Source organism: Juglans regia, chromosome 2, assembly GCF_001411555.2.
Source record: "Juglans regia cultivar Chandler chromosome 2, Walnut 2.0, whole genome shotgun sequence".
In the NCBI taxonomy this organism is placed as follows: Eukaryota; Viridiplantae; Streptophyta; class Magnoliopsida; order Fagales; family Juglandaceae; genus Juglans; species Juglans regia.
In genome coordinates, this window is record NC_049902.1 from 1 (window position 1) to 22602 (window position 22602).

At 38.0% G+C, this 22602-nt stretch overlaps 1 protein-coding gene across 2 annotated transcripts; it reads right to left on the reverse strand.

Annotated features, from left to right (window-relative positions):
• LOC109000513 (protein MHF1 homolog) lies at positions 1 to 18643 on the reverse strand. 2 transcript variants are annotated; one of them, XM_018977420.2, is made up of 7 exons: positions 18502 to 18643; positions 18055 to 18282; positions 17904 to 17976; positions 2086 to 2292; positions 1841 to 1912; positions 997 to 1077; positions 1 to 463 (listed from the first exon to the last, which is right to left on the reverse strand). In XM_018977420.2, the coding sequence occupies exons 3-7, from the start codon at positions 17947 to 17949 to the stop codon at positions 315 to 317; spliced, it is 555 nt and encodes a 184-aa protein (XP_018832965.1). In that variant the 5' UTR covers positions 17950 to 17976; positions 18055 to 18282; positions 18502 to 18643; the 3' UTR covers positions 1 to 314. The 2 variants fall into 2 exon arrangements, with proteins under 2 accessions (XP_018832965.1, XP_018832988.1); XM_018977443.2 differs by lacking the exon at positions 17904 to 17976.
• Between the last annotated feature and the right edge of the window lie 3959 nt (positions 18644 to 22602).

The following is a 22602-nucleotide window of genomic DNA, read 5'->3' on the forward strand; positions in this document are numbered from 1 at the left end:
ATACAAGCTGAACTCGAGCCAATTTTTGAGATATTTGAGAGGAACTCGAACAGCCTCAACTCACCCAAACTCAACTTGAACACAGCCCTACATGTGTGATAGCAAAGAACACTACAGAGAATGATTATTGTATTTAACCTAATTGCCTTTAAACTTCAAGCTAAGGTATCATATGCATTTAATCAGGAACTGCAAGTAATTTACATGATGCAGAAGTTGTTTGACACCATAACCCAGAGAAAGATTGCAGCTTTGCTGATATAAGGAAAGCGTTTGCGAGATCTAGGCAGTAGTACGTCAGGTCAAAGGATGCTTCAATTATCAGGAATATGAACTACACTGGTAGTTGCTTTGTCCTCTTTTCTTGACGGCTTCTTTCGCTTCCTCTCAGATTGGGCTTCTTTAGATTTCAGATCAGTGCCGAAAGACCTCAAAGAGGTGGCTAGATGTTCATTTCTATGCGCTGAAACCAAGTCTTTTTTATAAGTTTGTGCTGAATCCAAAAAAAAAAAAACCAAAAACGAAGGGTGCTACTACTCAGCCCCATGAGTTTGACCCCTCAAACTTACCACTAGTGCAAATTGCACTTCTTTTTTCTTTCGACCATTTTTTAAACATCCTTAAAACTTTTTTTTTTTTTTAAAAAATACATCACTTCACCAATAGTCACGTCACGTCTTTAACCATTATGAAAAAATAAAAAATAAAATACACAAGTGGTAAATTTGAAGAGGCAAACTCATGGGGCCAAGTATCATTTTCCAAAAAGAAAAAGGCTTGCTACTTCCTTCTTCCACATCCCAAGAAAGAAGGAAGCAAAAAAGGGAAAGGAACTTGGTTAATGGGAAAATCGTCTGTGACAATTTGCAAAAGCATTCATACCCAAGTAAAGGTAGATTAAAAGCATAGACAGTTAGAGGTAATAGAAAATGATTAATAATATATTAATTTTAGGGATGATAATACTCCTTGTGAATGAGGATTTGGAAAACTCACCAGAAAGTATGACATCTTCCATGTTTATAGATTTACGACTCGCGTGTTGTGCAAATAGCTCAAGGTCCTTTGCCAGCTGCTCTGAAAACATTATTTCTTTTGTTAGTCACGAGTGTCGCGAAAAAATGAATGAAGCCCATAAATAACATGCTCCATGTTATTGCAACACCTTGGACTTGTACGTCACTTAAATGCAACCAATGAAAGTTATGAAATTGATTTTCGTTCTAAATTAATGAGGTTCCTTTGGGTGTTTCTCTTGCTAAGAGATTCTGTTAATGCCACCTTTAAGCTAACACCCCTTGACTTGATACATATGTGGGACAAAAATTCAATAAACCGATAAAAACGCTTAACCATTTCATGTTCTCCAACAAAAGTATATAGATGCTTATAAGTGATATATCCATTCCCAGCAGTGAAGAAAACCAGATTCGCATGGAACAGAGATGTGCTTATTATCAAATTCAAGAACAAAGAGCTAGGCCCTCAAGCAACCACTTAGTATTCTAAAGAGGGATGGATCCCAATTGAATCAATCAGCAGTTTCTTAAATCCATACAATTCAATGTCATTAGATAAAAGCAAAATCTATCTTCCCACACGAATATTTCCTTTCCAATCCAACACACAAAAAAAGAGTCCCCAAACACAAGTTGAGAAGAACTTCAAAATCTTATTAGATCAAAATTATTGTATTGTATTGTAGTTGCAAGGAGTGCATAAAGAAGGGACTTTGATTTTCACAGGAATGAGAATGGACGAGTAAAATATCCACAGGTTCTTGTACGGAAACATAAATTAAGGAAAACAAGATAAAAATTAAAATGGAAAAAGTAATTACCTGTGTATTTGAAGGCCAAATCGGCAATGCAAGCCGCAATAGGTAGAGATATTTCCAGGTCATTTCTCTTTGCTGAGCATACCAAGTAAATCAAACATAGAATGAGATAATCTACAAATCTCTCTGTCTGATCATTAAGTATATGTGCATACAAGATCAATCTAGTAATCACTTATATTGGGTAATTTTGATTAGTCTCAGTTTCCCGAGTTTCCTGAGCAACCAAATAGGGTAGAAAAAATAACCTTGGGCCTCAGCGATAGAGATGGTTAAGAGGCGAAATCGATCTCTCAAGAGCTCAATCACTGATTCGTCTTCTCTTTCCACGTCACTCCCAGCTCCATCTGCTTCCATTACAAAATAATGTTCAAGTTTTGCCCTCCTCGACCTGGAAATGCACACAGAATGGCTGGGCTTGAAACGTAACTGCTCTCTTCTATCACAAGGATTCACTAAGCAGCAACAGTAAAACCAATCAATACTATATATTCGAGAGTTACATATCCAGATTTCATTAGCAGCAAAAAAAAAACATTACTATCGATTCGAGAGCAATCCACAAAAGCAAAAGGGGGAAAAAGGAACCAAGCAGCACCACCAACTCACAGAAAATTAATCAGCACTATAAAGTAACATCTCCACGATCGGAAACTAAGGTTTAGTATAGGGTCAAAACTAATTCGTTAAAAGAACAAATTGTATGTTTAAGGCTGATTGCTGCAGTCCTATTACAGCCATCTAGGATGAGTTTCCTGATGCACCTCCCACTGCACCTGATCTACAAGTGGATTCAAACCACTGCCACAAGGATTTTCAGTCCTTTGCTCAGACCAGCTGAGCTACCTGAACCACTTTCCTAAAGTCTATTTTCTTCATCGAATAGCGCCCTACCTTACCACTTGACTAGTAAGGGAAAAGACCTCCCTTTTCTGGTAAAGTAAAATGTTAATTAACTAGAAAAGAAACTTAGTACATTTACATGAGAAAATCCTAAATGAGCGACAACAGATTATCTATGCAACACAAGACAAAACTAGTCCACAATAGAGAATCTGGAGCTGAAAACATTCACCAGAAAACAATTGATATCCTAGCATGCTCAGTAAAATGAGGATAGCCGTTGTCCTTTTTAATTTCTCTTCGCACCTAACCAAATCAGTGTAAAACATGTTTGTTGCCAACAAAGCATAAGAATTTTAAAATTCATGTCATGGTTAAAATGGCTTCTCAGTGGTAAAATCTTCCTGCACATGCACCAAAAAAAATATATACATATGAAAAGTTTCAAATTAAAGAAAAAATAAAATAAAAAGGATGTAGTAAGGGAATTGTAGGAGTTAAATGGAAATTTAACTGTCAACCAATTTCAAACTGTAAAATTTGACTAAAGAGTAATAATGGTTTTGTACATATATACTAGAGTACTGTGGAGGGTACATGCATTAGATCCCCCTATTCAATAACAGTAAACTATTTAGAAATTGGTCATCTAATTTTATTTTATATTTGAGAAGTTTTTTTTTTATATAATTAAACGATTGTATTAAAAAGAATAGGCATAGGCCAAGTACACAAGATGGTATACAAGAGGCAACACCTCTCTAGGAGGGGGAAATGGAAATAAGAAAATCATGAAGATCAAGGCCATTAAAATCAACAGCTTTGGCCCATAAAAGCAAAGTTCTGACAAAAAATAATCTCAGCTCCTCTAATGTGCGCTCCTTGTCCTCAAACGTCCTGTCATTACACTTCTGCCATATACACCACAGAATACAAATAGGTACCATCTTCCATATAGCTGTAATCTGTGGAATACCGCCTAGATTTGTCCAACTAGCCAAAAACTAAACCGTTGTAGCAGGCATAACCCAGGCTAACTCTAACCGTTTGAATATATCGTCCCATAATGCTCTGGCAACCTAACAACGCAAGAGGAGACGATCCACAGTCTTGCCATTGTTTTTATACACGCAACAGCAGTCCACTACAATCACCCTATGTTTCCGCAAGTTATCTATTGTCAGAATCTTGCCAAGGGAAGTTGTCCAAGCAAGAAACACCATTTTGGGAGGCGCTTTATTTCTCCAAATCGTTCTCCATGGAAAGTGGTTGCTCGGATATTGTATGAGAGACTTATAAAAAGAGCGAACCGAGAATATACCTTTACCTGCAGGTACCAACCACAATGTGTCAACTCTTTGAGGGCTTGGTTTTATGGAGGACAAGAGTCTAAAGAAGTCCTCAAAGCTGTCAACTTCCCAATCTTGGGCCACCCTAGTAAAACTCACATTCCATTGGATTAGGCCCCTAGATATCTCCTTGAGTTCCGCCACTGAAGCTTCTTTCTCACTTGCAATCCTAAAGACTGAAGGAAATAAGTCATCGAGGGCATTATCACCACACCATAAGTTGTACCGGAATTTTATTCTTTAGCCATCACCCAATACAAGTCTAGTATGACAGGCAAACACCCCCATCCTCGTCTAATATGCCTCCACACTCCCACTCAATACGCCCCTGGTACCTCCCTAGTGCTCCGCCTCCCCCACATACCTCCATATTTATATTTAATTACTGACTTCCATAAAGCTTCCTATTCTTGATTGTATCTCCACAACCATTTTCCAATAAGGGTCTGATTGAAAACCCTCAGATTTCTAATGCCCAACCCACTAGAAGAAATTGGGGACCATACCAAGTGGAATTTGAATTCATCCCCTAGACCACCCCAAAGGCATTTTGGGACTTGGTAATAATATTCCCCACCACCTCACTACGTCGGTTTGCTAGCACTTTAGAAATGATCTTATAAACCCCTCCCACTAAGCTGATGGGACAATACTCCTTTATCTCAATAGCCCCTACCTTCTTTGGGATCAATGCAAGAAAAGTATTATTTAAGCTTTTTTCGAATTTTCCGGCCACGAAGAGCTCTTGAAACACTTTCATAATATCTTCCTTTACAACATCCCAACAATCTTGAAAATAACCCATAGAGAAACCATCCGGCCCCCGTGCCTTGTCCTTAGCCATTTTCCGCACTACCTCCACCAACTCATCTTCCTCAAAAGCCCTCTCCATCCGAGAGGCATCACTCGTACCAATGGCGTCAAAACCCAGCCCATCAAGGGGCGGCTGCCAACACATTGGTTGAGTTAGGAGTTGCTCATAGAAGCCAACTACATGATCCTGAATAACATGTTATTCTCTGCAATCAACACCGTCAATCTTCAGCATCTCAACGTTATTGTTTCTCCTGTGAGAATTTGCAACTCGATGAAAGAACTTGGCACTTCGGTCTCCTTCCCTGAGCCACAAGGCTCTTGATTTTTGCCGCCAAGAAATCTCTTCTAGCAAGATAATTCTCTCAAGCTCCTCACCCAACATGGTCTTCCATTCTACTTCGTCTTGGTTAAGGGGCCTCGCCTCTTGGATCCTCTCAATATCCAAGATCTCCAACTTACCCTTCTTGTTTTCCCCTAGGTCCCCAAAAGATTGCATATTCCATAATTTCATATCTCTTTTTAGTGCTTTCAATTTTCCTGCAAGGACAAAACTAGGGGTGCCCTGAAGTTGGTATGAAGACCACCACTGTCTTACTCTTGCTACAAAGCCTTCAGATTTTAACCACATTTTTTCGAATTTAAAATACCTTCTACCACCACAGATACCACCGCAATCAAGCAAGATGGGCCAATTAGCACTATATTTATTAGGACCAATTGCCTCCAAGCCCAGGCCCAAGTCATACTTCTCCTCAATGCATAGTATTAAGGAGTCTACTTTCTCCTACAGTGCACTCAGATGGGATTTTATGTCCAGAAGTGTTTTGTGCATGCCATCCTCTACCAGACCAGCGTGGTGCCTACCACCACCTCCTTTCCGTTGTGTACTTGTTGTACCAACTATATGAATAAAGTTTCCAGTCCCATAGCCATTGTTGCGTCTTACGGTGTATCCTCTCTAAGTTGCCATAGCACACCTCTCTCCACCCTTGTTCCGCTCACGAGACTGCAACGGCGCCACTGTATGCACCAAGGCCTCCCTATATGATCAAGTTTGATGTCGATCCACTACTACCACTGGCCTCAGAGGTACCCCGCCTCTAGGACAACTCTTATTTCCTCCCTGTTCTACAAACTCCCACAGTGCCTCCGCCATCTTCCTTCATCCCTAACCATCCCTCTCTTTTGATAAGTAAAAGTAAAATTTTATTGATAGAAATAGGCATAGTCCAAATTAAGGGTGTAACCAGTCCAGTTTGGTCCGATGTTGGACAAAATTTGGGACCGAACCGGTATGCACCGGTTTTGCATTTTCAAGAACTGATTTTGCACCGGTTACCCCCCTAAACCGGTACTTCCGATTTTACCAGTTCCGGTCCGGTTCATTCTAGTTTTCTGATTTTAATATACTATATTATATATTATATAATATATATAATAGTATATTATAGTATATAATACTATAGTGATAATATATTGTCGTATATTATAATACATATTATAATTGTATTATAGACCATAGTGATGTATTATAGTATAATATAATATATAGTGATATAGTATTAGTATAACTATTAATAAGCACTATATAGTATTAGTATAACTATTAATACAATAGACTATAGTGATATAAGATTTTAAAATTTAATATTATATTAATTAGTAATTTATCATATAATACAAAACTATTTTGACCGATTTTAAGAAAAATAAAACCAGTACCAGAACGAACCAAACTCGGTACCGGACCAACCCACCGATTTCATGAAAGTTGTCCTTGTTGAGGGAAAAATTAGTTAATTGGCATATTCTTGTGAAAACCTATATAAAGTTGAGTTGTAACAAGTGTTGATGCATTGTTACATGAAAAAGATTGAAGTGTGCTCAACATGGCTCGACTAGCGCTCGACTGGCGCTCGAGCGGAACCTTCCAGAGAGGTTCGCTCGATGAGCGCTCGACGCAGCGCTCGAGCGGAACCCAAACAGAGTGGTTCGCTTGAGGTGAGCTTGACGTGGCGCTCGAGAACAACCCATCCAGAGTGGTTCGCTCGATGTGCGCTTGACTTGGCGCTCGAGCGGAACCCATCCAAAGTGGTTCCCTCGATGTGCGCTCGAGCAGAACTCAGCCAGAGACGTGCGCTCGACCTTCGCTCGACACCTCGCTCGAGCGGTTTCAGAAGATAACGTGCGCTCGACCTTCGCTCGACACCTCGCTCGAGCCAATGTTCAAGACAACCTAAAATTCATGTTTTGAGCGCCGTGATTTGCTGGGACTATAAATAGAACAGATTATTTCTATTCTGTGGGGTGGAAAAATAGAGCAAAACCCTAAGTGTTTCAAGAGCCAAAGGGAGAAACCTATTCCTCACCTTGTGAATCTCTCTTGAGCAAACACAAATCCACCACACCACACTCAAGATCAAATCTCATTCAAAGTCCATTGAAGTGGACATTTTGTTGGCCGGAAGGTTTCCGGAGCTGCTGTTGATGCAGAGATCGAGAGGTTCTCGTGGAAGGCTATAAAAGGTCGGAGTTCCGACACTACATGCGTGTAAAGATCGAGTGGGTCACTCGTGATGTTGCAAGCCAAGTTTAGAAACTACAAAGGTTTTGTGAGTGTTTCTATATTGGTTGTAATGAACTTTTCTATAGTGAATTTTAGGTGGTGGCTTACACCCGGAGTGGTTTTAGAATTTGAAGATGTTCTTCAAATGAGTTTCCACTTCGTGACCAAATCCCTGTGTTGATTATTTGTATGATTTGTGTCATCTTTTATTTGCTTCTTGCCATTAATTTTTATTAGTCCACAAAATTTGAACTGCACTTATTCACCCCCCTCTAGGTGTTGTATGGGATAGAACCACTGCTTTTTCAGTCCTCATTACAACTAATGACTAAAGCCCAAGAAAATAAAGTATTATAAAAGAAACTCTTCAGCTCCTCCAAGGAACGTTCCCAATCTTCAAAACACATCTTATTTCTCTCCATCCACAAACACCACATAATGCAGAGGGAAATCATTTTACACAGCAACAATGTGAGCATTTCCCCTAATTCCCTTCCAACAACCTAAGCATATCCTTAACTCTTCCCACACCAGTCCAGTTAAAGATATCATTCCACAAGAACCGAACCACCTCACAATGTAACAAAAGATGATCCACATATTCCCCATTTTCCTTACACAAGAAACACCAATCCATAATGATGAGACTACCTTTCCTCAAATTATCAGTAGTGAGCAATCTTCCAAGAGAAGCATCTGTTAAAGAAGGTATTATGTGTTTTATTGCTAAAAATAGGACCTGGTGAGCTTCCAAAATCTATTGGGCAGCAGGAGTTCGAAATTCCTAAATACATTAGGCAAGAATTTATTCTTATTAGCATAGGAGCTAAGTAAGGAAGAGACCGCCAAGATTTTTAGGACTAATTAGGAAGGAAGCTGACTCTTGAAATAGCTGTCCGGCCAGCATTGAAATCTCCAGCAATCACTCTCAACCCATTATAGCAAGTGTAGGAGATTTTCATTTTACAACTCAAATGGAAATTTCTAGGATTGAGGGATCTGCAGCCAGCTTAGAAACCCAGCAATTACTCAAATCAAAATTCGTACAAAGGATTCTCTTACATCCAGAAACCCTAAAGCATTCTCTATCTAAGTGAAACCCTAACCCTACAGCCTCTTAAGACTAAAAGCAAACCAGAGGCAGCCCCATACACTTCACTAAGTTGCAAACCATCAAAGTGTTAAAGGATTCTCAAGGCTGCTGCCGCCATTGTGCCGCCACTCTCTACCACCCTAGGTAAGATGCAGCCCCACAAGCACTCTCTCTTCTCCCTCTAGAACATTGGTTTTAACTCTTAAGACATTCTATTGTAGGCTGTTCCAGACTGGCACAGAATATAACCAAATTTATTCAACTTCCCCACAGTGACAGCAACTCCAAGTGAGCTATCTACTCTTTTTTTTTTTTTTTTTTTTTTGTGCTTCAAATCATGTGCTGTCACTTTCCAGTGGCAGCCATCCTACAGCCCTTTCTCAAGTTCTCCCCGCCAAACAAACTAGGAGGAATCTCCTAATCTCTGCTGTAATAGGTAAGGATTTCTCTTTAATACATTAAAACTTCCATGTCCTAAGTGTTAGAAAATCCCCTATGTTATATTATGGAAGTTCGACTTAGAACTCACAGGGCATAGCGTTAGTGACTTTGCAGGGCACTGCTGCTGTCAAAGCAGCCAAGGATTTCTTCCGACACCCACCTTGGGTTAGAAAAGGTGAGAAATACCCAACTTTTAGAAGCACTAAGAATCTAGGTTGATAACAGCAACTTAGAAAACCCTTAGAACCCTACCCCTACCTAGTCTTACCTGTATAGAGGCTTAGAAACATGCAGGAGAGTTTCCCATACATACTACCTGGACATCATAGATATGGCACACATAAAACACATGCTGTCAGTAGCCTGACAGAAGCACAGCAACATCACACAGCTAGTAAAGTCATGGATTTTCATGCTTGACATGTTTAGAGGTAAGGAAACACTTAAAGCACATGCATGACACCACAAACTGCATGTAAAATGTTTTAAATATAATTTTATAAATCAAAAACCAGATTTCTTATCAAAGGTAGAAATTTCAACGCTTTCTTGCATATTGACATGTCATGATCGATTAGGTCACTAGTGTATAATACACACACAGCAGCTAGTGACTAGGAAGGAAAATGTTTTAAGCCATGTGCATACCTAAGACATCACATGCATAATTGTTTAAAAGATTTATCAATACTCTCTAAAGTTTTAAAAAGGGATTACTGTTAACAACCCTAAATGACTCTAAAAGTCACATTTGAGTATGTTAGCATCTGTTTTGATCGTTCATAGTCAGCCTCTAAGCGGGATAGGGAACTTAGAAGGCTAACTTGCTCCATTAACTATGATTGTGAAGGAAGGGAGTGGCAGAAGGGATAGATCGAAAGGGAGGGGCAATTTATGTTTACATGAAGCCTAAGATCATATCATGAAATGTGCGGGAGCTCAATAATCACAATAAACGCCTCCGTATCAAATTATTATTGCGGATGTGGAAGGGTGATGCAGTGTGCTTTCAAGAAACAAAGCTGCAACTTATTGATAGAAGTATTGTGCGAAGCCTATGGGGATGCTCGTATGTGGGTTGGTCTTACTTGGCCTCTGAGGGTGCCTCAGGCGGAGTGTTACTTATGTGGGATAAAAGATTAATTGAGGCGATTGAGAAGTGTATTGGAGATTTCTCAGTAGCGACTCTTTTTAGAAATGTTGTTGATGGATGGGAATGGGCTTTTTTAGGCACATATGACCCTAATGTGGGCAGGGATAGAAGAAGGTTGTGGGAGGAGTTGGCGGGCCGACATTCCGTTGGGGATGTGCAGTGGTGTATGGGGGTGATTTTAACGTAACTCGCTTCCCTAGTGAGCGATCGGGGCATTATCGGAATTTAGTGGCTATGGAGGAGTTTTCAGAGTTCATCTTTGATCTGGAACTTATGGATCTTCCATTGGTAGGGGGTGAGTATACTTGGTCAAATGGTCGGGTTTGGTCCAAATTGGATAGATTTCTTGTCTATCCATTGTGGTAAGCTCACTTTCCGGAAGTATGTCAGAAGTGGCTAGCTCAAGTCAACTCAAATCATTTTCCTATTACTCTAGAGTGGGGGAGTATGAACAGGGGTCGCCAGTCTTTTAAATTTGAAAACATGTGGCTTTTAGCGGATGGATTTGTAGAGATGGTGCATGTCTGGTGGTCAGCATATCAATATTTAGGCACTCCAAGTTTTATTCTTGCAAGTAAATTGAAGGCCTTGAAGAAAGACCTGAAGAAGTGGAACTTGGAAGTTTTTGGCCACACTAACAATCAAAAGTCAACTTTGTTGGAGGAATTGCTAGAGATAAAGGGTAAGGAATTTTTGGGTGATATTTCGGAGGAGGTGTTATTGAGGAAGGCCACGGTGATGGCAAATTTGGAGAGGGTTTTGTTGTTGGAGGAGATTTCTTTGCGTCAAAAATCCTGGGCCCTTTGGTTGAAAGAAGGAGATAAGTGTACGAAGTATTTTCACAAAGTGGCTAACTCACATCGGCGTAGCAACACTACCGAGTCGCTATATTCAGGTACTCAGGTCTTATCCTCTCCTTCCGAACTAGAAAATCATATTGTTCATTATTATGAGGCCCTTCTCACTAAATCAGCTAGTTGGAGGCCAAAGCTTGATGCGTTGTCTTTCGAGGCAATTGAATTCTCAGGCTTATAGGCAGAAGCTTGATGCGTTGGAGAGACCTTTGATGAAGATGAGATTTATAAGGTTATTTCTGGTATGGCTAAGGATAAAGCGCCGGATCCAAATGGTTTTTCAATGGGTTTCTTTCAAACTTGTTGGGACATTGTGAAATGTGATGTTTTGCAAGTTTTTAGTGAATTTCACTCTTTCCAAAAATTTGAAAAATCCTTTAATGCGACGTACATTGCGCTCATTCCTAAAAAGCATGGGCTTCGATTATTGAGGATTTTTGCCCTATAAGCCTGGTTTGTAGTGTTTATAAGATTATTTCAAAGGTTCTTGCTAACCGGTTAAGTCCTGTGTTGGATCAGATCATTTCCAAGTCCCAGAATGCCTTTATTCGTGAGAGACAAATTCTTGATTCGGTACTTATTGCAAATGAGTGCTTGGATCATAAATTGAGGGAGGGAGGGAGGTTCAGGCATCCTGTGCAAGCTTGACATGGAGAAGGCCTATGATCATGTGAATTGGGATTTCCTGTTATATCTGCTTGGGAGGTGTGGTTTTGGTGATAGGTGGATTTCCTGGATGAGTCATTGTATTTCTACCACTCAATTCTCAGTTCTAGTTAACAGTACACCTGTTGGTTTCTTTGATAGTTCTTGGGGCTTGCGACAAGGAGATCCACTATCTCCTCTGTTGTTTGTTATAGTTATGAAGGCCCTGAGCCGGATGGTACAGGTCTACTGTTGGTGGAGGTTTCTTATCTGGGTTTCAGGTGGGTAATGGTACTGGTGGTTCTATCATCATCTCTCATCTTTTATTTACAGATGATACTCTACTCTTTTGTTAAGCAGATAACAACCAGATCCAAACTTTACGAGCACTACTACTTTGTTTTGAAGCAGTGTTTGGGCTCAAGATGAATCTTGGTAAGTCTAAGATGGTTCCGGTGGGTGCAGTTTCTAATATCCTCAGTCTAGTTAGCCTTTTAGACTACAAGGTGTCCTTTCTACTAATGAAATACTTGGGTCTTCCTTTGGGAGCATCTTTTAAAGCTAGAGCTATATGGGATGGGGTGGTAGAGAAGATAAAGACTAGGTTGGCTGGATGAAAACGGATGTATTTATCAAAAGGGAGTTGTCTCACTCTATTGAAGAGCACCCTTACTAACCTTCCTACATATTTTTTATCTCTGTTTCCGATGCCTATAGGGGTGGTGAACAAAATTGAAAAACTCTTTAGGGCTTTTTTATGAGAGGGTATGGCGTAGGGGTGTCAATATGTGACACGACCCATTAACCCAACACAAACACGACACGATAAAAGCGGGTTAGGGTTTACCCTTAACGGGTTTGGATCAAAACGGGTTGACCCGTTAAGACACAATATATTAACGGATTAATAACAGGTCAACCCGTTAAGAAAGTTAAAATTACAATTATACCCTTATACCTAAAGAATAAAATTGTTGAGATTTTAATTTCGATATTTTTATTGTTTAGATTGTAATTTTGGACTTGTAGTTAGTTGTATATTTTTTATAGATATTGTGATTTTAACATTTATATAAAAGTATGCTAAACTTAACTAGATTAAAGAGGTTAATTTTGGATTTGTTTCAATCTATTTACATAAATAAGTCAAAACGGGTTGACACGACACGATCCGTTATGTTATTGGGTCGTGTTAGGGTTTGAGATTTTGATACGATAAGCTTAATGGGTCGGGTTAGGGTTGACCTATATAGTATAATATACATGTCTTGAAACAACACGAACACGACCAGTTAATACGATTTGACACCCCTAGGTATGGGGGAGGAAAAGAAATTTCATTTGGTTAGATAAAAGACAGTTTGTGCTCCAGTGGTGTATGGGGGGTTAGGAGTGAGTGATCTAAGAACTTTTAATAAAGCCTTACTGGGGAAATGGCTTTGGAGATATCACTCGGAGGAGGGATCATTATGGAAAGAAATTATTAACATTAGACATGGAGTTGCTTGGGGCGGTTGGTGTTCCAATGAAGTGCAAGGGGGGCATGGTGTGGGTTTATGGAAGTTCATAAGGGGGGGTGGCCTTGTTTCGAAAAACACATTCGGTTGGTAGTTGGAGAGGGTAATCGAATCAGTTTTTGGCGGGATATGTGGTGTGGAAAACATGCATTGGAAAGGGCTTTTCCGGCTCTCTATCGTATTGCAGCTAATAGGGAGACTTCAGTGGCGGATATACGGTTTTTTTCTCATGGCGCTCACCAGTGGAATGTACTTTTTAACAAAGACTTTCATGATTGGGAATTATCTAGTGTATCAGATTTTTTCAGTCTACTATGGACTCCTACGGCACAACACGACATATTGAAGTGGAGAAACAAGGATCATAAGAAATGTACGGTTAAGGCGTATTATAAAATCTTGACAACACAGGATCCTATTCCGTTTCCTTGGAAGAATATTTGGAGGTCTCGAGTGCCTTCTAAAGTTGCCTTTTTTGTATGGTAGGGAAAATCTTGACCACGGACAATTTGAGGATGTATTGTGATGGATTGGTGTTCTATGAATAAAAAGCATGGAGAATCTGTGGATCATCTCTTATTGCATTGAGGTAACAAGGATATTGTGGGATGAGATTTTCCAAAGGGTTGATATTGTTTGGGTTATGTCTTTGAGGTTGGTGGATTTGTTGGGGTGTTGGAGGAAGATGCAAGGTTGTCATCAAGTGACTGCAGTGTGGAAGATGATTCCGTTGTGCATTATATGGTGTATTTGGGCAGAACAGAATGCGCGATGTTTTGAAGACAAGGAACGCACTATGGCGAAACTGAAGAATTTTTTCTTTCACAATTTAATGCTTTGGTTTTCTGCTATTTTACTAAATGGGAACAATGTTTATGATTTCCTATCTTTAATTTATCGCTCTTAGAATGTATTTAGGGGTCTTTCTGTATACTTTTTGTGTACAAGGGCTACACCTGCTTCATTCATATCAATAATATCTATCTCTTACTTATAAAAAAAAAAAAAGCATCTGTTTTGAGATTTACATACATTTTAACTTACCAAAAATCATAAAGGCATGCCTACACATCCATACACAGCATGTGGTTAAATTTAAGAGTAGAATGCATGACCCATGGTCAATTTTAGCTCACTGCCACTAGGTAGGCAGCAAGCAACTCTATGGAGTATAGGCTCATACCTTAGTCAATTATTAGACCCAACTCAACTCATCTCAAACCAATCATTGATGAGACCCACTACTTTTTCAATTTTCCATAAAAAAGTTAAACTCATCTCAACTTACTTCATACATCTCAACCTAAAAAGTTAAACCTATCTCAATGGGACCCACAGAATACTACCATTCACAACTCAACTCAACTCATCTCAACATCCAAACGCAGTAATAAGAATTTTAGTATAGATTGACATGTAAATAAGGTAAGTGGCATGATCATAACCTTCATGTGTGCTGTAACTATTCTGTTTTGCAAGAAAATGTGTTGTGTAGAGCCATATTCAATGTTAGCCCCTTTTTATGAACCCTCGATGAATTGTGACAATGTGCTAGTGAATGCAATTATGCTATGCTGATTTGGTTGTTTGTCTAGAATGGATGCTATGTCATGAAAATCACTCTCATGTTGTAATGCTTATTGATTGCCATAAGTGGATGCCATGTCATGATAAATATGCTCATGTTAATATGTCATGTTTAGTGCTATGCCATGCATATGAGTATGAAACTCCATGAATATCATGAAGTCAACATATTCACATGCATCATGATAAGATAAGAAATAAGTCATGTGAACAATAAGTAAGCTTTAATGCTTGGCCTTATGTTATGGGTGGATGTGCAAGTCACAGACCTAAGTGTGGTCCACCATATGTTATGCTATGATTTATGCGGTCAAAGACAATTGGACCGATCCACATATGTTATGATGGTCGCTATGCAAGTGAAAGACAAGATTAACAAGTCATGCATGAAACATATTAGATGCATGGAGTCAATCATTCACTCATCCATGTTATATGAATTGCCATGATCACTTCTTAAATTCCGCCAAGTTACTATTGAATGATCCATATTCTATATATATGTATGATTATGCATGAAAGTTTTCAAAGCCAAGCCTAAGGTCGAGTTAAATTACATTTACAGTATGATGTGCTATTACTGAGTTTTTTACTCATTTATTTGTTTGTTTTTATGTTTTAATGTCCCAAATAATGATGGCATGGACACCGAGCAAAAGGGCCAAGAGTAGATTTATTTTTCAGTCTTAGACCTTCAAATAAGTGTTATTGCCACATAGGACTAGTTTACGCTTACATTACTATGCTTTTGTCTTCATGTTATAAAACCTTGCTATGCCAAGCTAGTTTTATGATTCAATAAATGAGGTACTATTATGATGTTGAACTCTTTACCAAGCATAAGTTTGAGAATGTACATAACATTCTTGACTACGGAAAGGTTGTTACACATCAGTTACACCAACTAATATGACTTATTTTAAGTGACTTTATAGGAATCACTTAAATAGAGACTCAATTAAAATGCACCACATTGGTCGTATGTGACTTATTTTGTATGAAGAGTAGGATTAGTAAAATTGGTATATGTATCAAAGTCCTAGACTTGAGTTGGAAAATCTTAAAGCTTCTTGAAAATACATACATAGCCCTTGAATACATTTTTTGTTTTGCTAGAATAGCCCATGAATACATATTTAGACATAAATTTGTGTTTTTAAACCTTTTTTACAAATTTTTGTTTTTAATTTTTTTACAAATTTGTGTTTTAATTGTGTGAGTGAGTCTATTTCACTTATCATTAAAACATTAATGTGACTGCTTTGAGTGGAGAATGTAATAGTGACTTTTACACCACATCCTATTTTAAGATTAATTGAAAAAAATATAACCGATGCCATTTAGACTTCTTTTTTTATCGATGCTGATGCCATTTAGCCATATACCAGAGCCAAAATGCCAAAAATCGACTGGAATAGCCAAAACACACCGATACTAACCGAACATCAAATTCCTTAAATCAATTAAGAAAATGTGTGCGAGCATCTCTCAATATGATGCTACCAACATTATAAATTACTGTCTTAATAAGAAAAACCTTCTTGACCCTGCAAAAAATAGTAGTCTATGTGATGAGTGGCTTCATTCAATTTTTGGAAGGAAAACAGTTAGCTGAATAAAAATATGACTTGCTGGAATAACACTTTTGTAGAAACTAAGAGGACTAAGATGATAATTTTTCACACGGCTATAATGAGGGTGAGAATACTACGGAGGCATGAATTGGAGAGTATCTTGGGTTTGGAGAGAACCCATCAGAAGAAAAGTTTTCGAGAACTCTAAAAAGCTGTTTTGCTGCCTTGAATCCTCACAAGATTAAGTTAGTCTGCTTGACAAAAATTATGTTTGAGCATCTTCTCAAGAACCGTAAAACATTTGAAAGTAAACAAGTAAGAAGCTTGTAAGGATCAAATCTGACCCTAATCTTCAGAAAAACTCTCACTAGGCTGGGTTAGTTACAGGTAATCTTCTAATTTTTAATCTCTCTTGTATAGACCCTAAGTTTTATTTCATGGCATTTTTCCTGCTAGTATAGACTTTGCAAGCATAAGTTGTAATTACACTAAAAAGACCGAAATACACTACTTGAGCAGAGAAAATATAAAATCATTAACAAAAAATGAAATTCTCTTTATAGCTCATTTCATACTTTTCTAAAGTGATCCAACTTTTCATTTAGGAAAAAAAATAAGCGAAAACTGAAAAAGTTCCACTTCTTTTTTGGAAGTATATAAAATACTGTTTCTTATCAACACCAGTAATGTTTCTGCATAAAATTCCTTCATGTGCATTGATAAACCATTGATAATTGATCCAGCTGCCATTGTTATGTGGACCATTATGTTTATATTATCATATTTTAACTGTTAAAGTGGCAAGTGTTGATCAATTCATACGTGCTAAAACTGAGCAAACAATGCAAAAAAAAATCCAACACAAGGAATCCTGGTAATTCAAAATAGATGGTAATTACAAATTCCAAAAGCAAACAACGCAGAACAAACATCCTCAAAACAAATACATGGTAACTCAGAATTGTGTGAGTAATAACTCAAAAGTCACCTAAATCTAGACATAAAATATTATACCTAAACAGCAAACACAAGCCTACTAAAAGGTTTTAGTATTTATTCCGCAGCACATAAAAAAGAACCCAAATTTGGAAGATGAACTCAATTTAGATGATGAAACTGAGCTCACTCGACCACCAATGCCAACACTTGGATGGCCGCGGATAGAGTCTACTCAACCACCAAATTTTGAAGATAATAATAAGCACCAGAGTACATCCTATTAACCTTATAACAAGAGATCATTAAAAAAATAGCATCCAAAAGAGTGGGATCATGTGTATACATTGGCTCAAAAGAGACGAAAAACAGCTTCATCAACAAAATCCAATCATAAGCAACTCAAAAAACCTGAAAAACTGAAATAAAACTAGCCATTGAAAGTTGAAATCGCCAAGAACATCAAGCTTTTCATCAGGCTTTTTAAAAAAGCGCCACAACAAACCCTAAAAGACTATCACCCACTTAAATTACCAGTCAGATTACTCATCAAGCGCGAACAGAGTACATGATTGCATACATCCAGGTCCCCAAACAAAAACCCTAGCATCTAACATTACTAGAAATGGAAACGGAATAAATAACAAAAAATTTCTTCAAGAGGGAGAAAATACGCTCAGGAGTAAAATTACCAGAGTACAAAATGGCCTTCAGCAACGCGTCCCAAATTGACCCCATTTTGCCTCTTCGTAACTAATTAGCCAACTATTCCATCCACCAAAACAATAGAGATCTAAAATAAATAAACAAATAAGAGAAATATAACTCGACGAGTTGACTGACCTTTCCAGCAACCGTCCCCCTAGAGAAATCCATCCCCGTGAAACGCATCCGTCTGCCAACATCGGGCCCAAGCTCCCTTCGACAGCCCAAAACTCCGTATAATTCGAATTATAAGGACAGAGTCAAAGTTGGATCCGGGCTCCAACAGCAACAGAGATTCGGAGCCAAGTCCGGCTTTGTTCAGCCTTAACGTCGTTGGAACGGAGTCGGAGTGAATGAGCCGGAGTTCTACGCGATTCACAACATTCATACCCAAGAAATTAAAACCAAATTAAAAAAAAAAAATCAAACTAAAATAAATGTAACAAGTTTAGCTCAGAAAAACCAAATGAATCTGCAGAACAAATATCCCCAAAAGAAGTAGACAACATATGTATAAGCGAACAAATCGAAATCATTAAAAAGGTAAAGAAGAAAGAAAAGTAAAATGTATAAGAATAGATTCACCAGATTTGCAAGGAGATTCAGAGACTGAGAGAGGTGGGATGCTGTACTGCTGTGGAACTAGAGTCTAGAGCTGAATCTGTGTTATGGTCTTGCGGCGGCAAAGAGAGAAAGGAGGGCCAGAAATTAAAGAAGCGCGCGGAAAACTCAAGAGTTTCTAGTTTTTAGTTTTTTTTTTTTTTATTAAGAACCGCCTCGTCCTAATTATTTTTTGATTGGTAAGATAAGATGAAATGAGATGAGTTTAAATAAAAGTTAAAAATTAAATAAAATATTATTTTTTAAAATTATTATTATTTTAAAATTTAAAAATATTGAATTGTTTATTATATTTTATGTAAGAATTTGAAAAAATTATAATAATAAGATGAGATAAAACCGTTTCTATATCCAAATGAGTCATTTTTCAACCAATTCTGCTTATATTTCAATGAAAATTGTTATTTTCAGTTTAATCTACTTTATACATTCTGAATACATGCATATGGTCGGTATTACTGCCTGCTATTAACTGTGCATACTCTATTTATTCTTCTGTTCTGCTTCTGTTCTACTTCTTTTGGTATCATAATATATAATATAGTATATTAAAACTGGAAAACTAGACCGAACCGGTTTAGGGAGGTAACCGGTACGGAATTGATTTTTGAAAATGCAAAATCGGTTCATACCGGTTTAGTCCTAAATTTTATTCAAAACCGGACCTGTTTTGGAAGCAAGGAGATACTTTAGTTTGGATCTTAATAAGCAAATGAAGTAGGTAACTACGTTAGCCCAAAGCTTTCATTACCACATTAATTGAATTCACAAAGAATTTGATCTGAGTTTTGTTTAAAACATGAATATATGCAGGATTCCGATGATGACACAAACTGGAACATCCACGACATAGAAAAATTAGCATGCAGAGAAAACAACTGGAGATAAACACAATGGAGTGTATGTGCAGATGGCAACAGGGCCTCATCTCAAATATTCAAAATTGATGAAACCAGATACTAAGGACCTTGGAAACCCAGATAGCCCAAACACAACGAAAGCAGTTATCTATATTTTTCACCATTCACCAGCAATTCCATCACCAATGTATTATTATTTTATTTTACTTTACCAAAAATTGATGAAGTCATTCCAAGAGTCAATTGGCCCTGCCAAGCACCAATGTCCGATATCCAGATCCTTATCTGACCCCTATGTCTTATCTGACCCCTATGTTTGAGCATGTTCCAAAAGGGATAAAATTTGAGGGAATAAAATTAGTTTATGTGATACTATCCATCGTTATTGAGGTAAATTATATGGTGACCTGAGCATAAACTCACCATATCAAATAAAACTCAGTCATCGAGTGTCACAGGTGCTTGGGGGCAGGGTCTTGAAGAAGAATGAAGGTTGTGTGTTCTGCAGAAGGCTAGCAAGAAGGAGATTGAAAATAGAGGCTTTAACTGCCAGTGGATTTAACTGGGGAGTTTTGGTTTTAGTAACACGGTGCGTATTGAATTAGAAGGTTTTTGGTGTCGTTTTGCTTGTAGGATCTTGAGTTTTGTATTTTAGTTAAACTGTGTGTGTCTTTAGGAAGTTTTTAGCTGCATTTTACGATTTAAGTCTTTGCGCTTTGATACTCTTCATGCTCTGCGTGTATAAAAGCAGTGCCTGGCCTGTGTATTTTTCAAACTTTGATCATTTGAGTTCAATAAGAAATTGGAGGTTGGGAATTCCTCGAAAATGTCCTATCAAGATTCATGAAAGGAATCTTGAGTTTGGAGATTAGTTCTTGTCTCAATTTTCCTCTAGTTACTCTTTCCTTGTTAATTCTTCTGTGTTCCTTGTGAAAATAGCAATGCAACAGTGTTCTTGATATCAAGAACCTTACAAGTGGTATTAGTAGCAATCAATCCTTGCAACGGTGATTCTGATGGCGGATGGTACACGTGCATCATTGAAAGATCTCAAAGGTAGCATGAAATGATGTAGAAGCAGTTGGAACATCATCAACGGGTCATTATTGGGATAATATAAAGTTTAGACTAAGTTTCAGAAATGTTGAGATCTTTGGTTGAATCTGTAAATGTTATGTCTCATAGAGATAGAGAAGTGTTTAATAAGCCTAGGAATCATGAAGAGATGGGAGTTTTCCAGAGAAATTTTAGGTTGGATTTTTCACATTTTAGTGGTAGTGATCCTGCTGATTGGATCTTTAAGGCCAATCAGTACTTTGATTGTTTTCAACTACCTTTCCATCAGAAGCTAATGGTGGCCTCGCACCATATGGAATGTGAGGCATTGGTGTGGTACCAAAATGCCTTGGACTCTGTGCAGTTCAACTCATGGGAGACCTTAGCTGTGGCAATGCAAGGAAGGTTTGGGCCATTAGCATTTGATGATCCAATGGAAGCTTTAACTAGATTGAAACAAACTACTTCTGTTAGTTTGTATACATCAAAATATGAGGCCTTGTCCAATAGGTTGAAAGGCTTGTCTGATAAACATAAGATGAGTTGCTTTATTAGTAGATTAAAAGATGATATTCAAATACCTGTGAAAATGTTTATTCCACTGAATCTTGGGGCTGCTTTTGGCTTGGCAAAGTTGCAAGAGGAGTATGTGTTGTTTTCAAGAAAATCTTGGAGACAAAATGCCCATTATGCTGAGAAGTGGCCAGTTGATAACATGGGGCTGGTTGATCTAGCTAATAGTGGTCAAAAGAGTTTGTTTCCTCTGAAGAAGGTGAATTCATCTCAGATGGATGAAAAAAGAAAAAAGTGATTATGTTACCACTGTGAGGAAAAGTGAAATCTCAATCATGTATGCAAGAACCTGAGGGTGTATTTCTTACATGGAGAAAGTAGTGAAATGCAAGAGATAGTTGATAGTGGGGATGAAATTGAGGCTCAGTCACTGCAAGAATCTAATGAATTGGTAAAGAAGGGAATTGAGGAACTTGAGGTTTCTATCCATGCCATTTCTGGTTGTGTTAACAGTAATGCCATGAAACTGTTGGATAAAATAGGCTCATTTTCTGTTGAAATTCTTGTGAATTTAGGAAGTGCTCACAACTTCCTAGAACCTTTGGTGGTAGAAGCAGTAAAGTTGAAAGTGGTTGAAGATGGAGGTCTTCAGGTGAAAAGTAGCAAATGGTACTAGCATAATCAGTCAAGGCATATGTGAGGAAATGATTAAGGTGCAAAGAACTAAGTTTCTAGTTCCTGTCCATGTTCTAACTCTTGGAGGGTGTGACATTGTATTAGGAGTTCAATAACTTAAAACGTTAGGTCCTATTCAATGGGATTTTATAAATATGTCAATGCACTTTGAGGTTGCTAGTAAGAAACTGTTTCTGCAAGGTTTGTTGTCTGAGAAGGTTCATGTAGAAGTTGGAGTTCACATGATGAAGTCTTCCTTCATTGGACATCAGGGTTGGCTACTGCAGCTTATAGCAGTTCAAAATAATACTAAGAAAATACAGCCTTTAGCAGAAGCTACAGAGGTTATGCAACAGTTCAAATCTATTTTTGAGAACTAGTGGGGTTGCCTCCACCTCGAGAATTTGATCATCGAATTATCTTGAAAGAGGGCACTACTCCAATTTCTGTAAGGCCTTATAGGTATCCTCACTACCAAAAAATAGAAATTGAAAAAATTGTGCAAGACTTGTTAACTAATGGGGTGATTAGACAAAGTCAAAGTCCTTTCTCCTCACATGTCCTCTTGGTGAAGAAAACTGATGGCACATGGAGGATGTGCATGAATTATAGAGCTCTCAATCAGGAAACTATACATGACAAATTTTCAATTCCCATGATTGATGAGCTCCTTGATGAGCTATATGGAGCAAGGTATTTTTCTAAACTTGATTTAAGATCGGGGTATCATCAAATAAGGGTGAGGGAAGAAGATATTCCTAAGACAATATTTATAACTCATGAAGGTCATTATGAGTTCTTAGTAATACCTTTTGGGCTTACTAATGCACATGCCACTTTTTAAGGTTTAATGAATCATGTCTTTAAACATTTTCTTCAAAAATTTGTCTTAGTGTTTTTTTATCATATCTTGGTTTACAGCCAAGATTTAACTCAACATCTTGAGCATTTGAAAACAGCC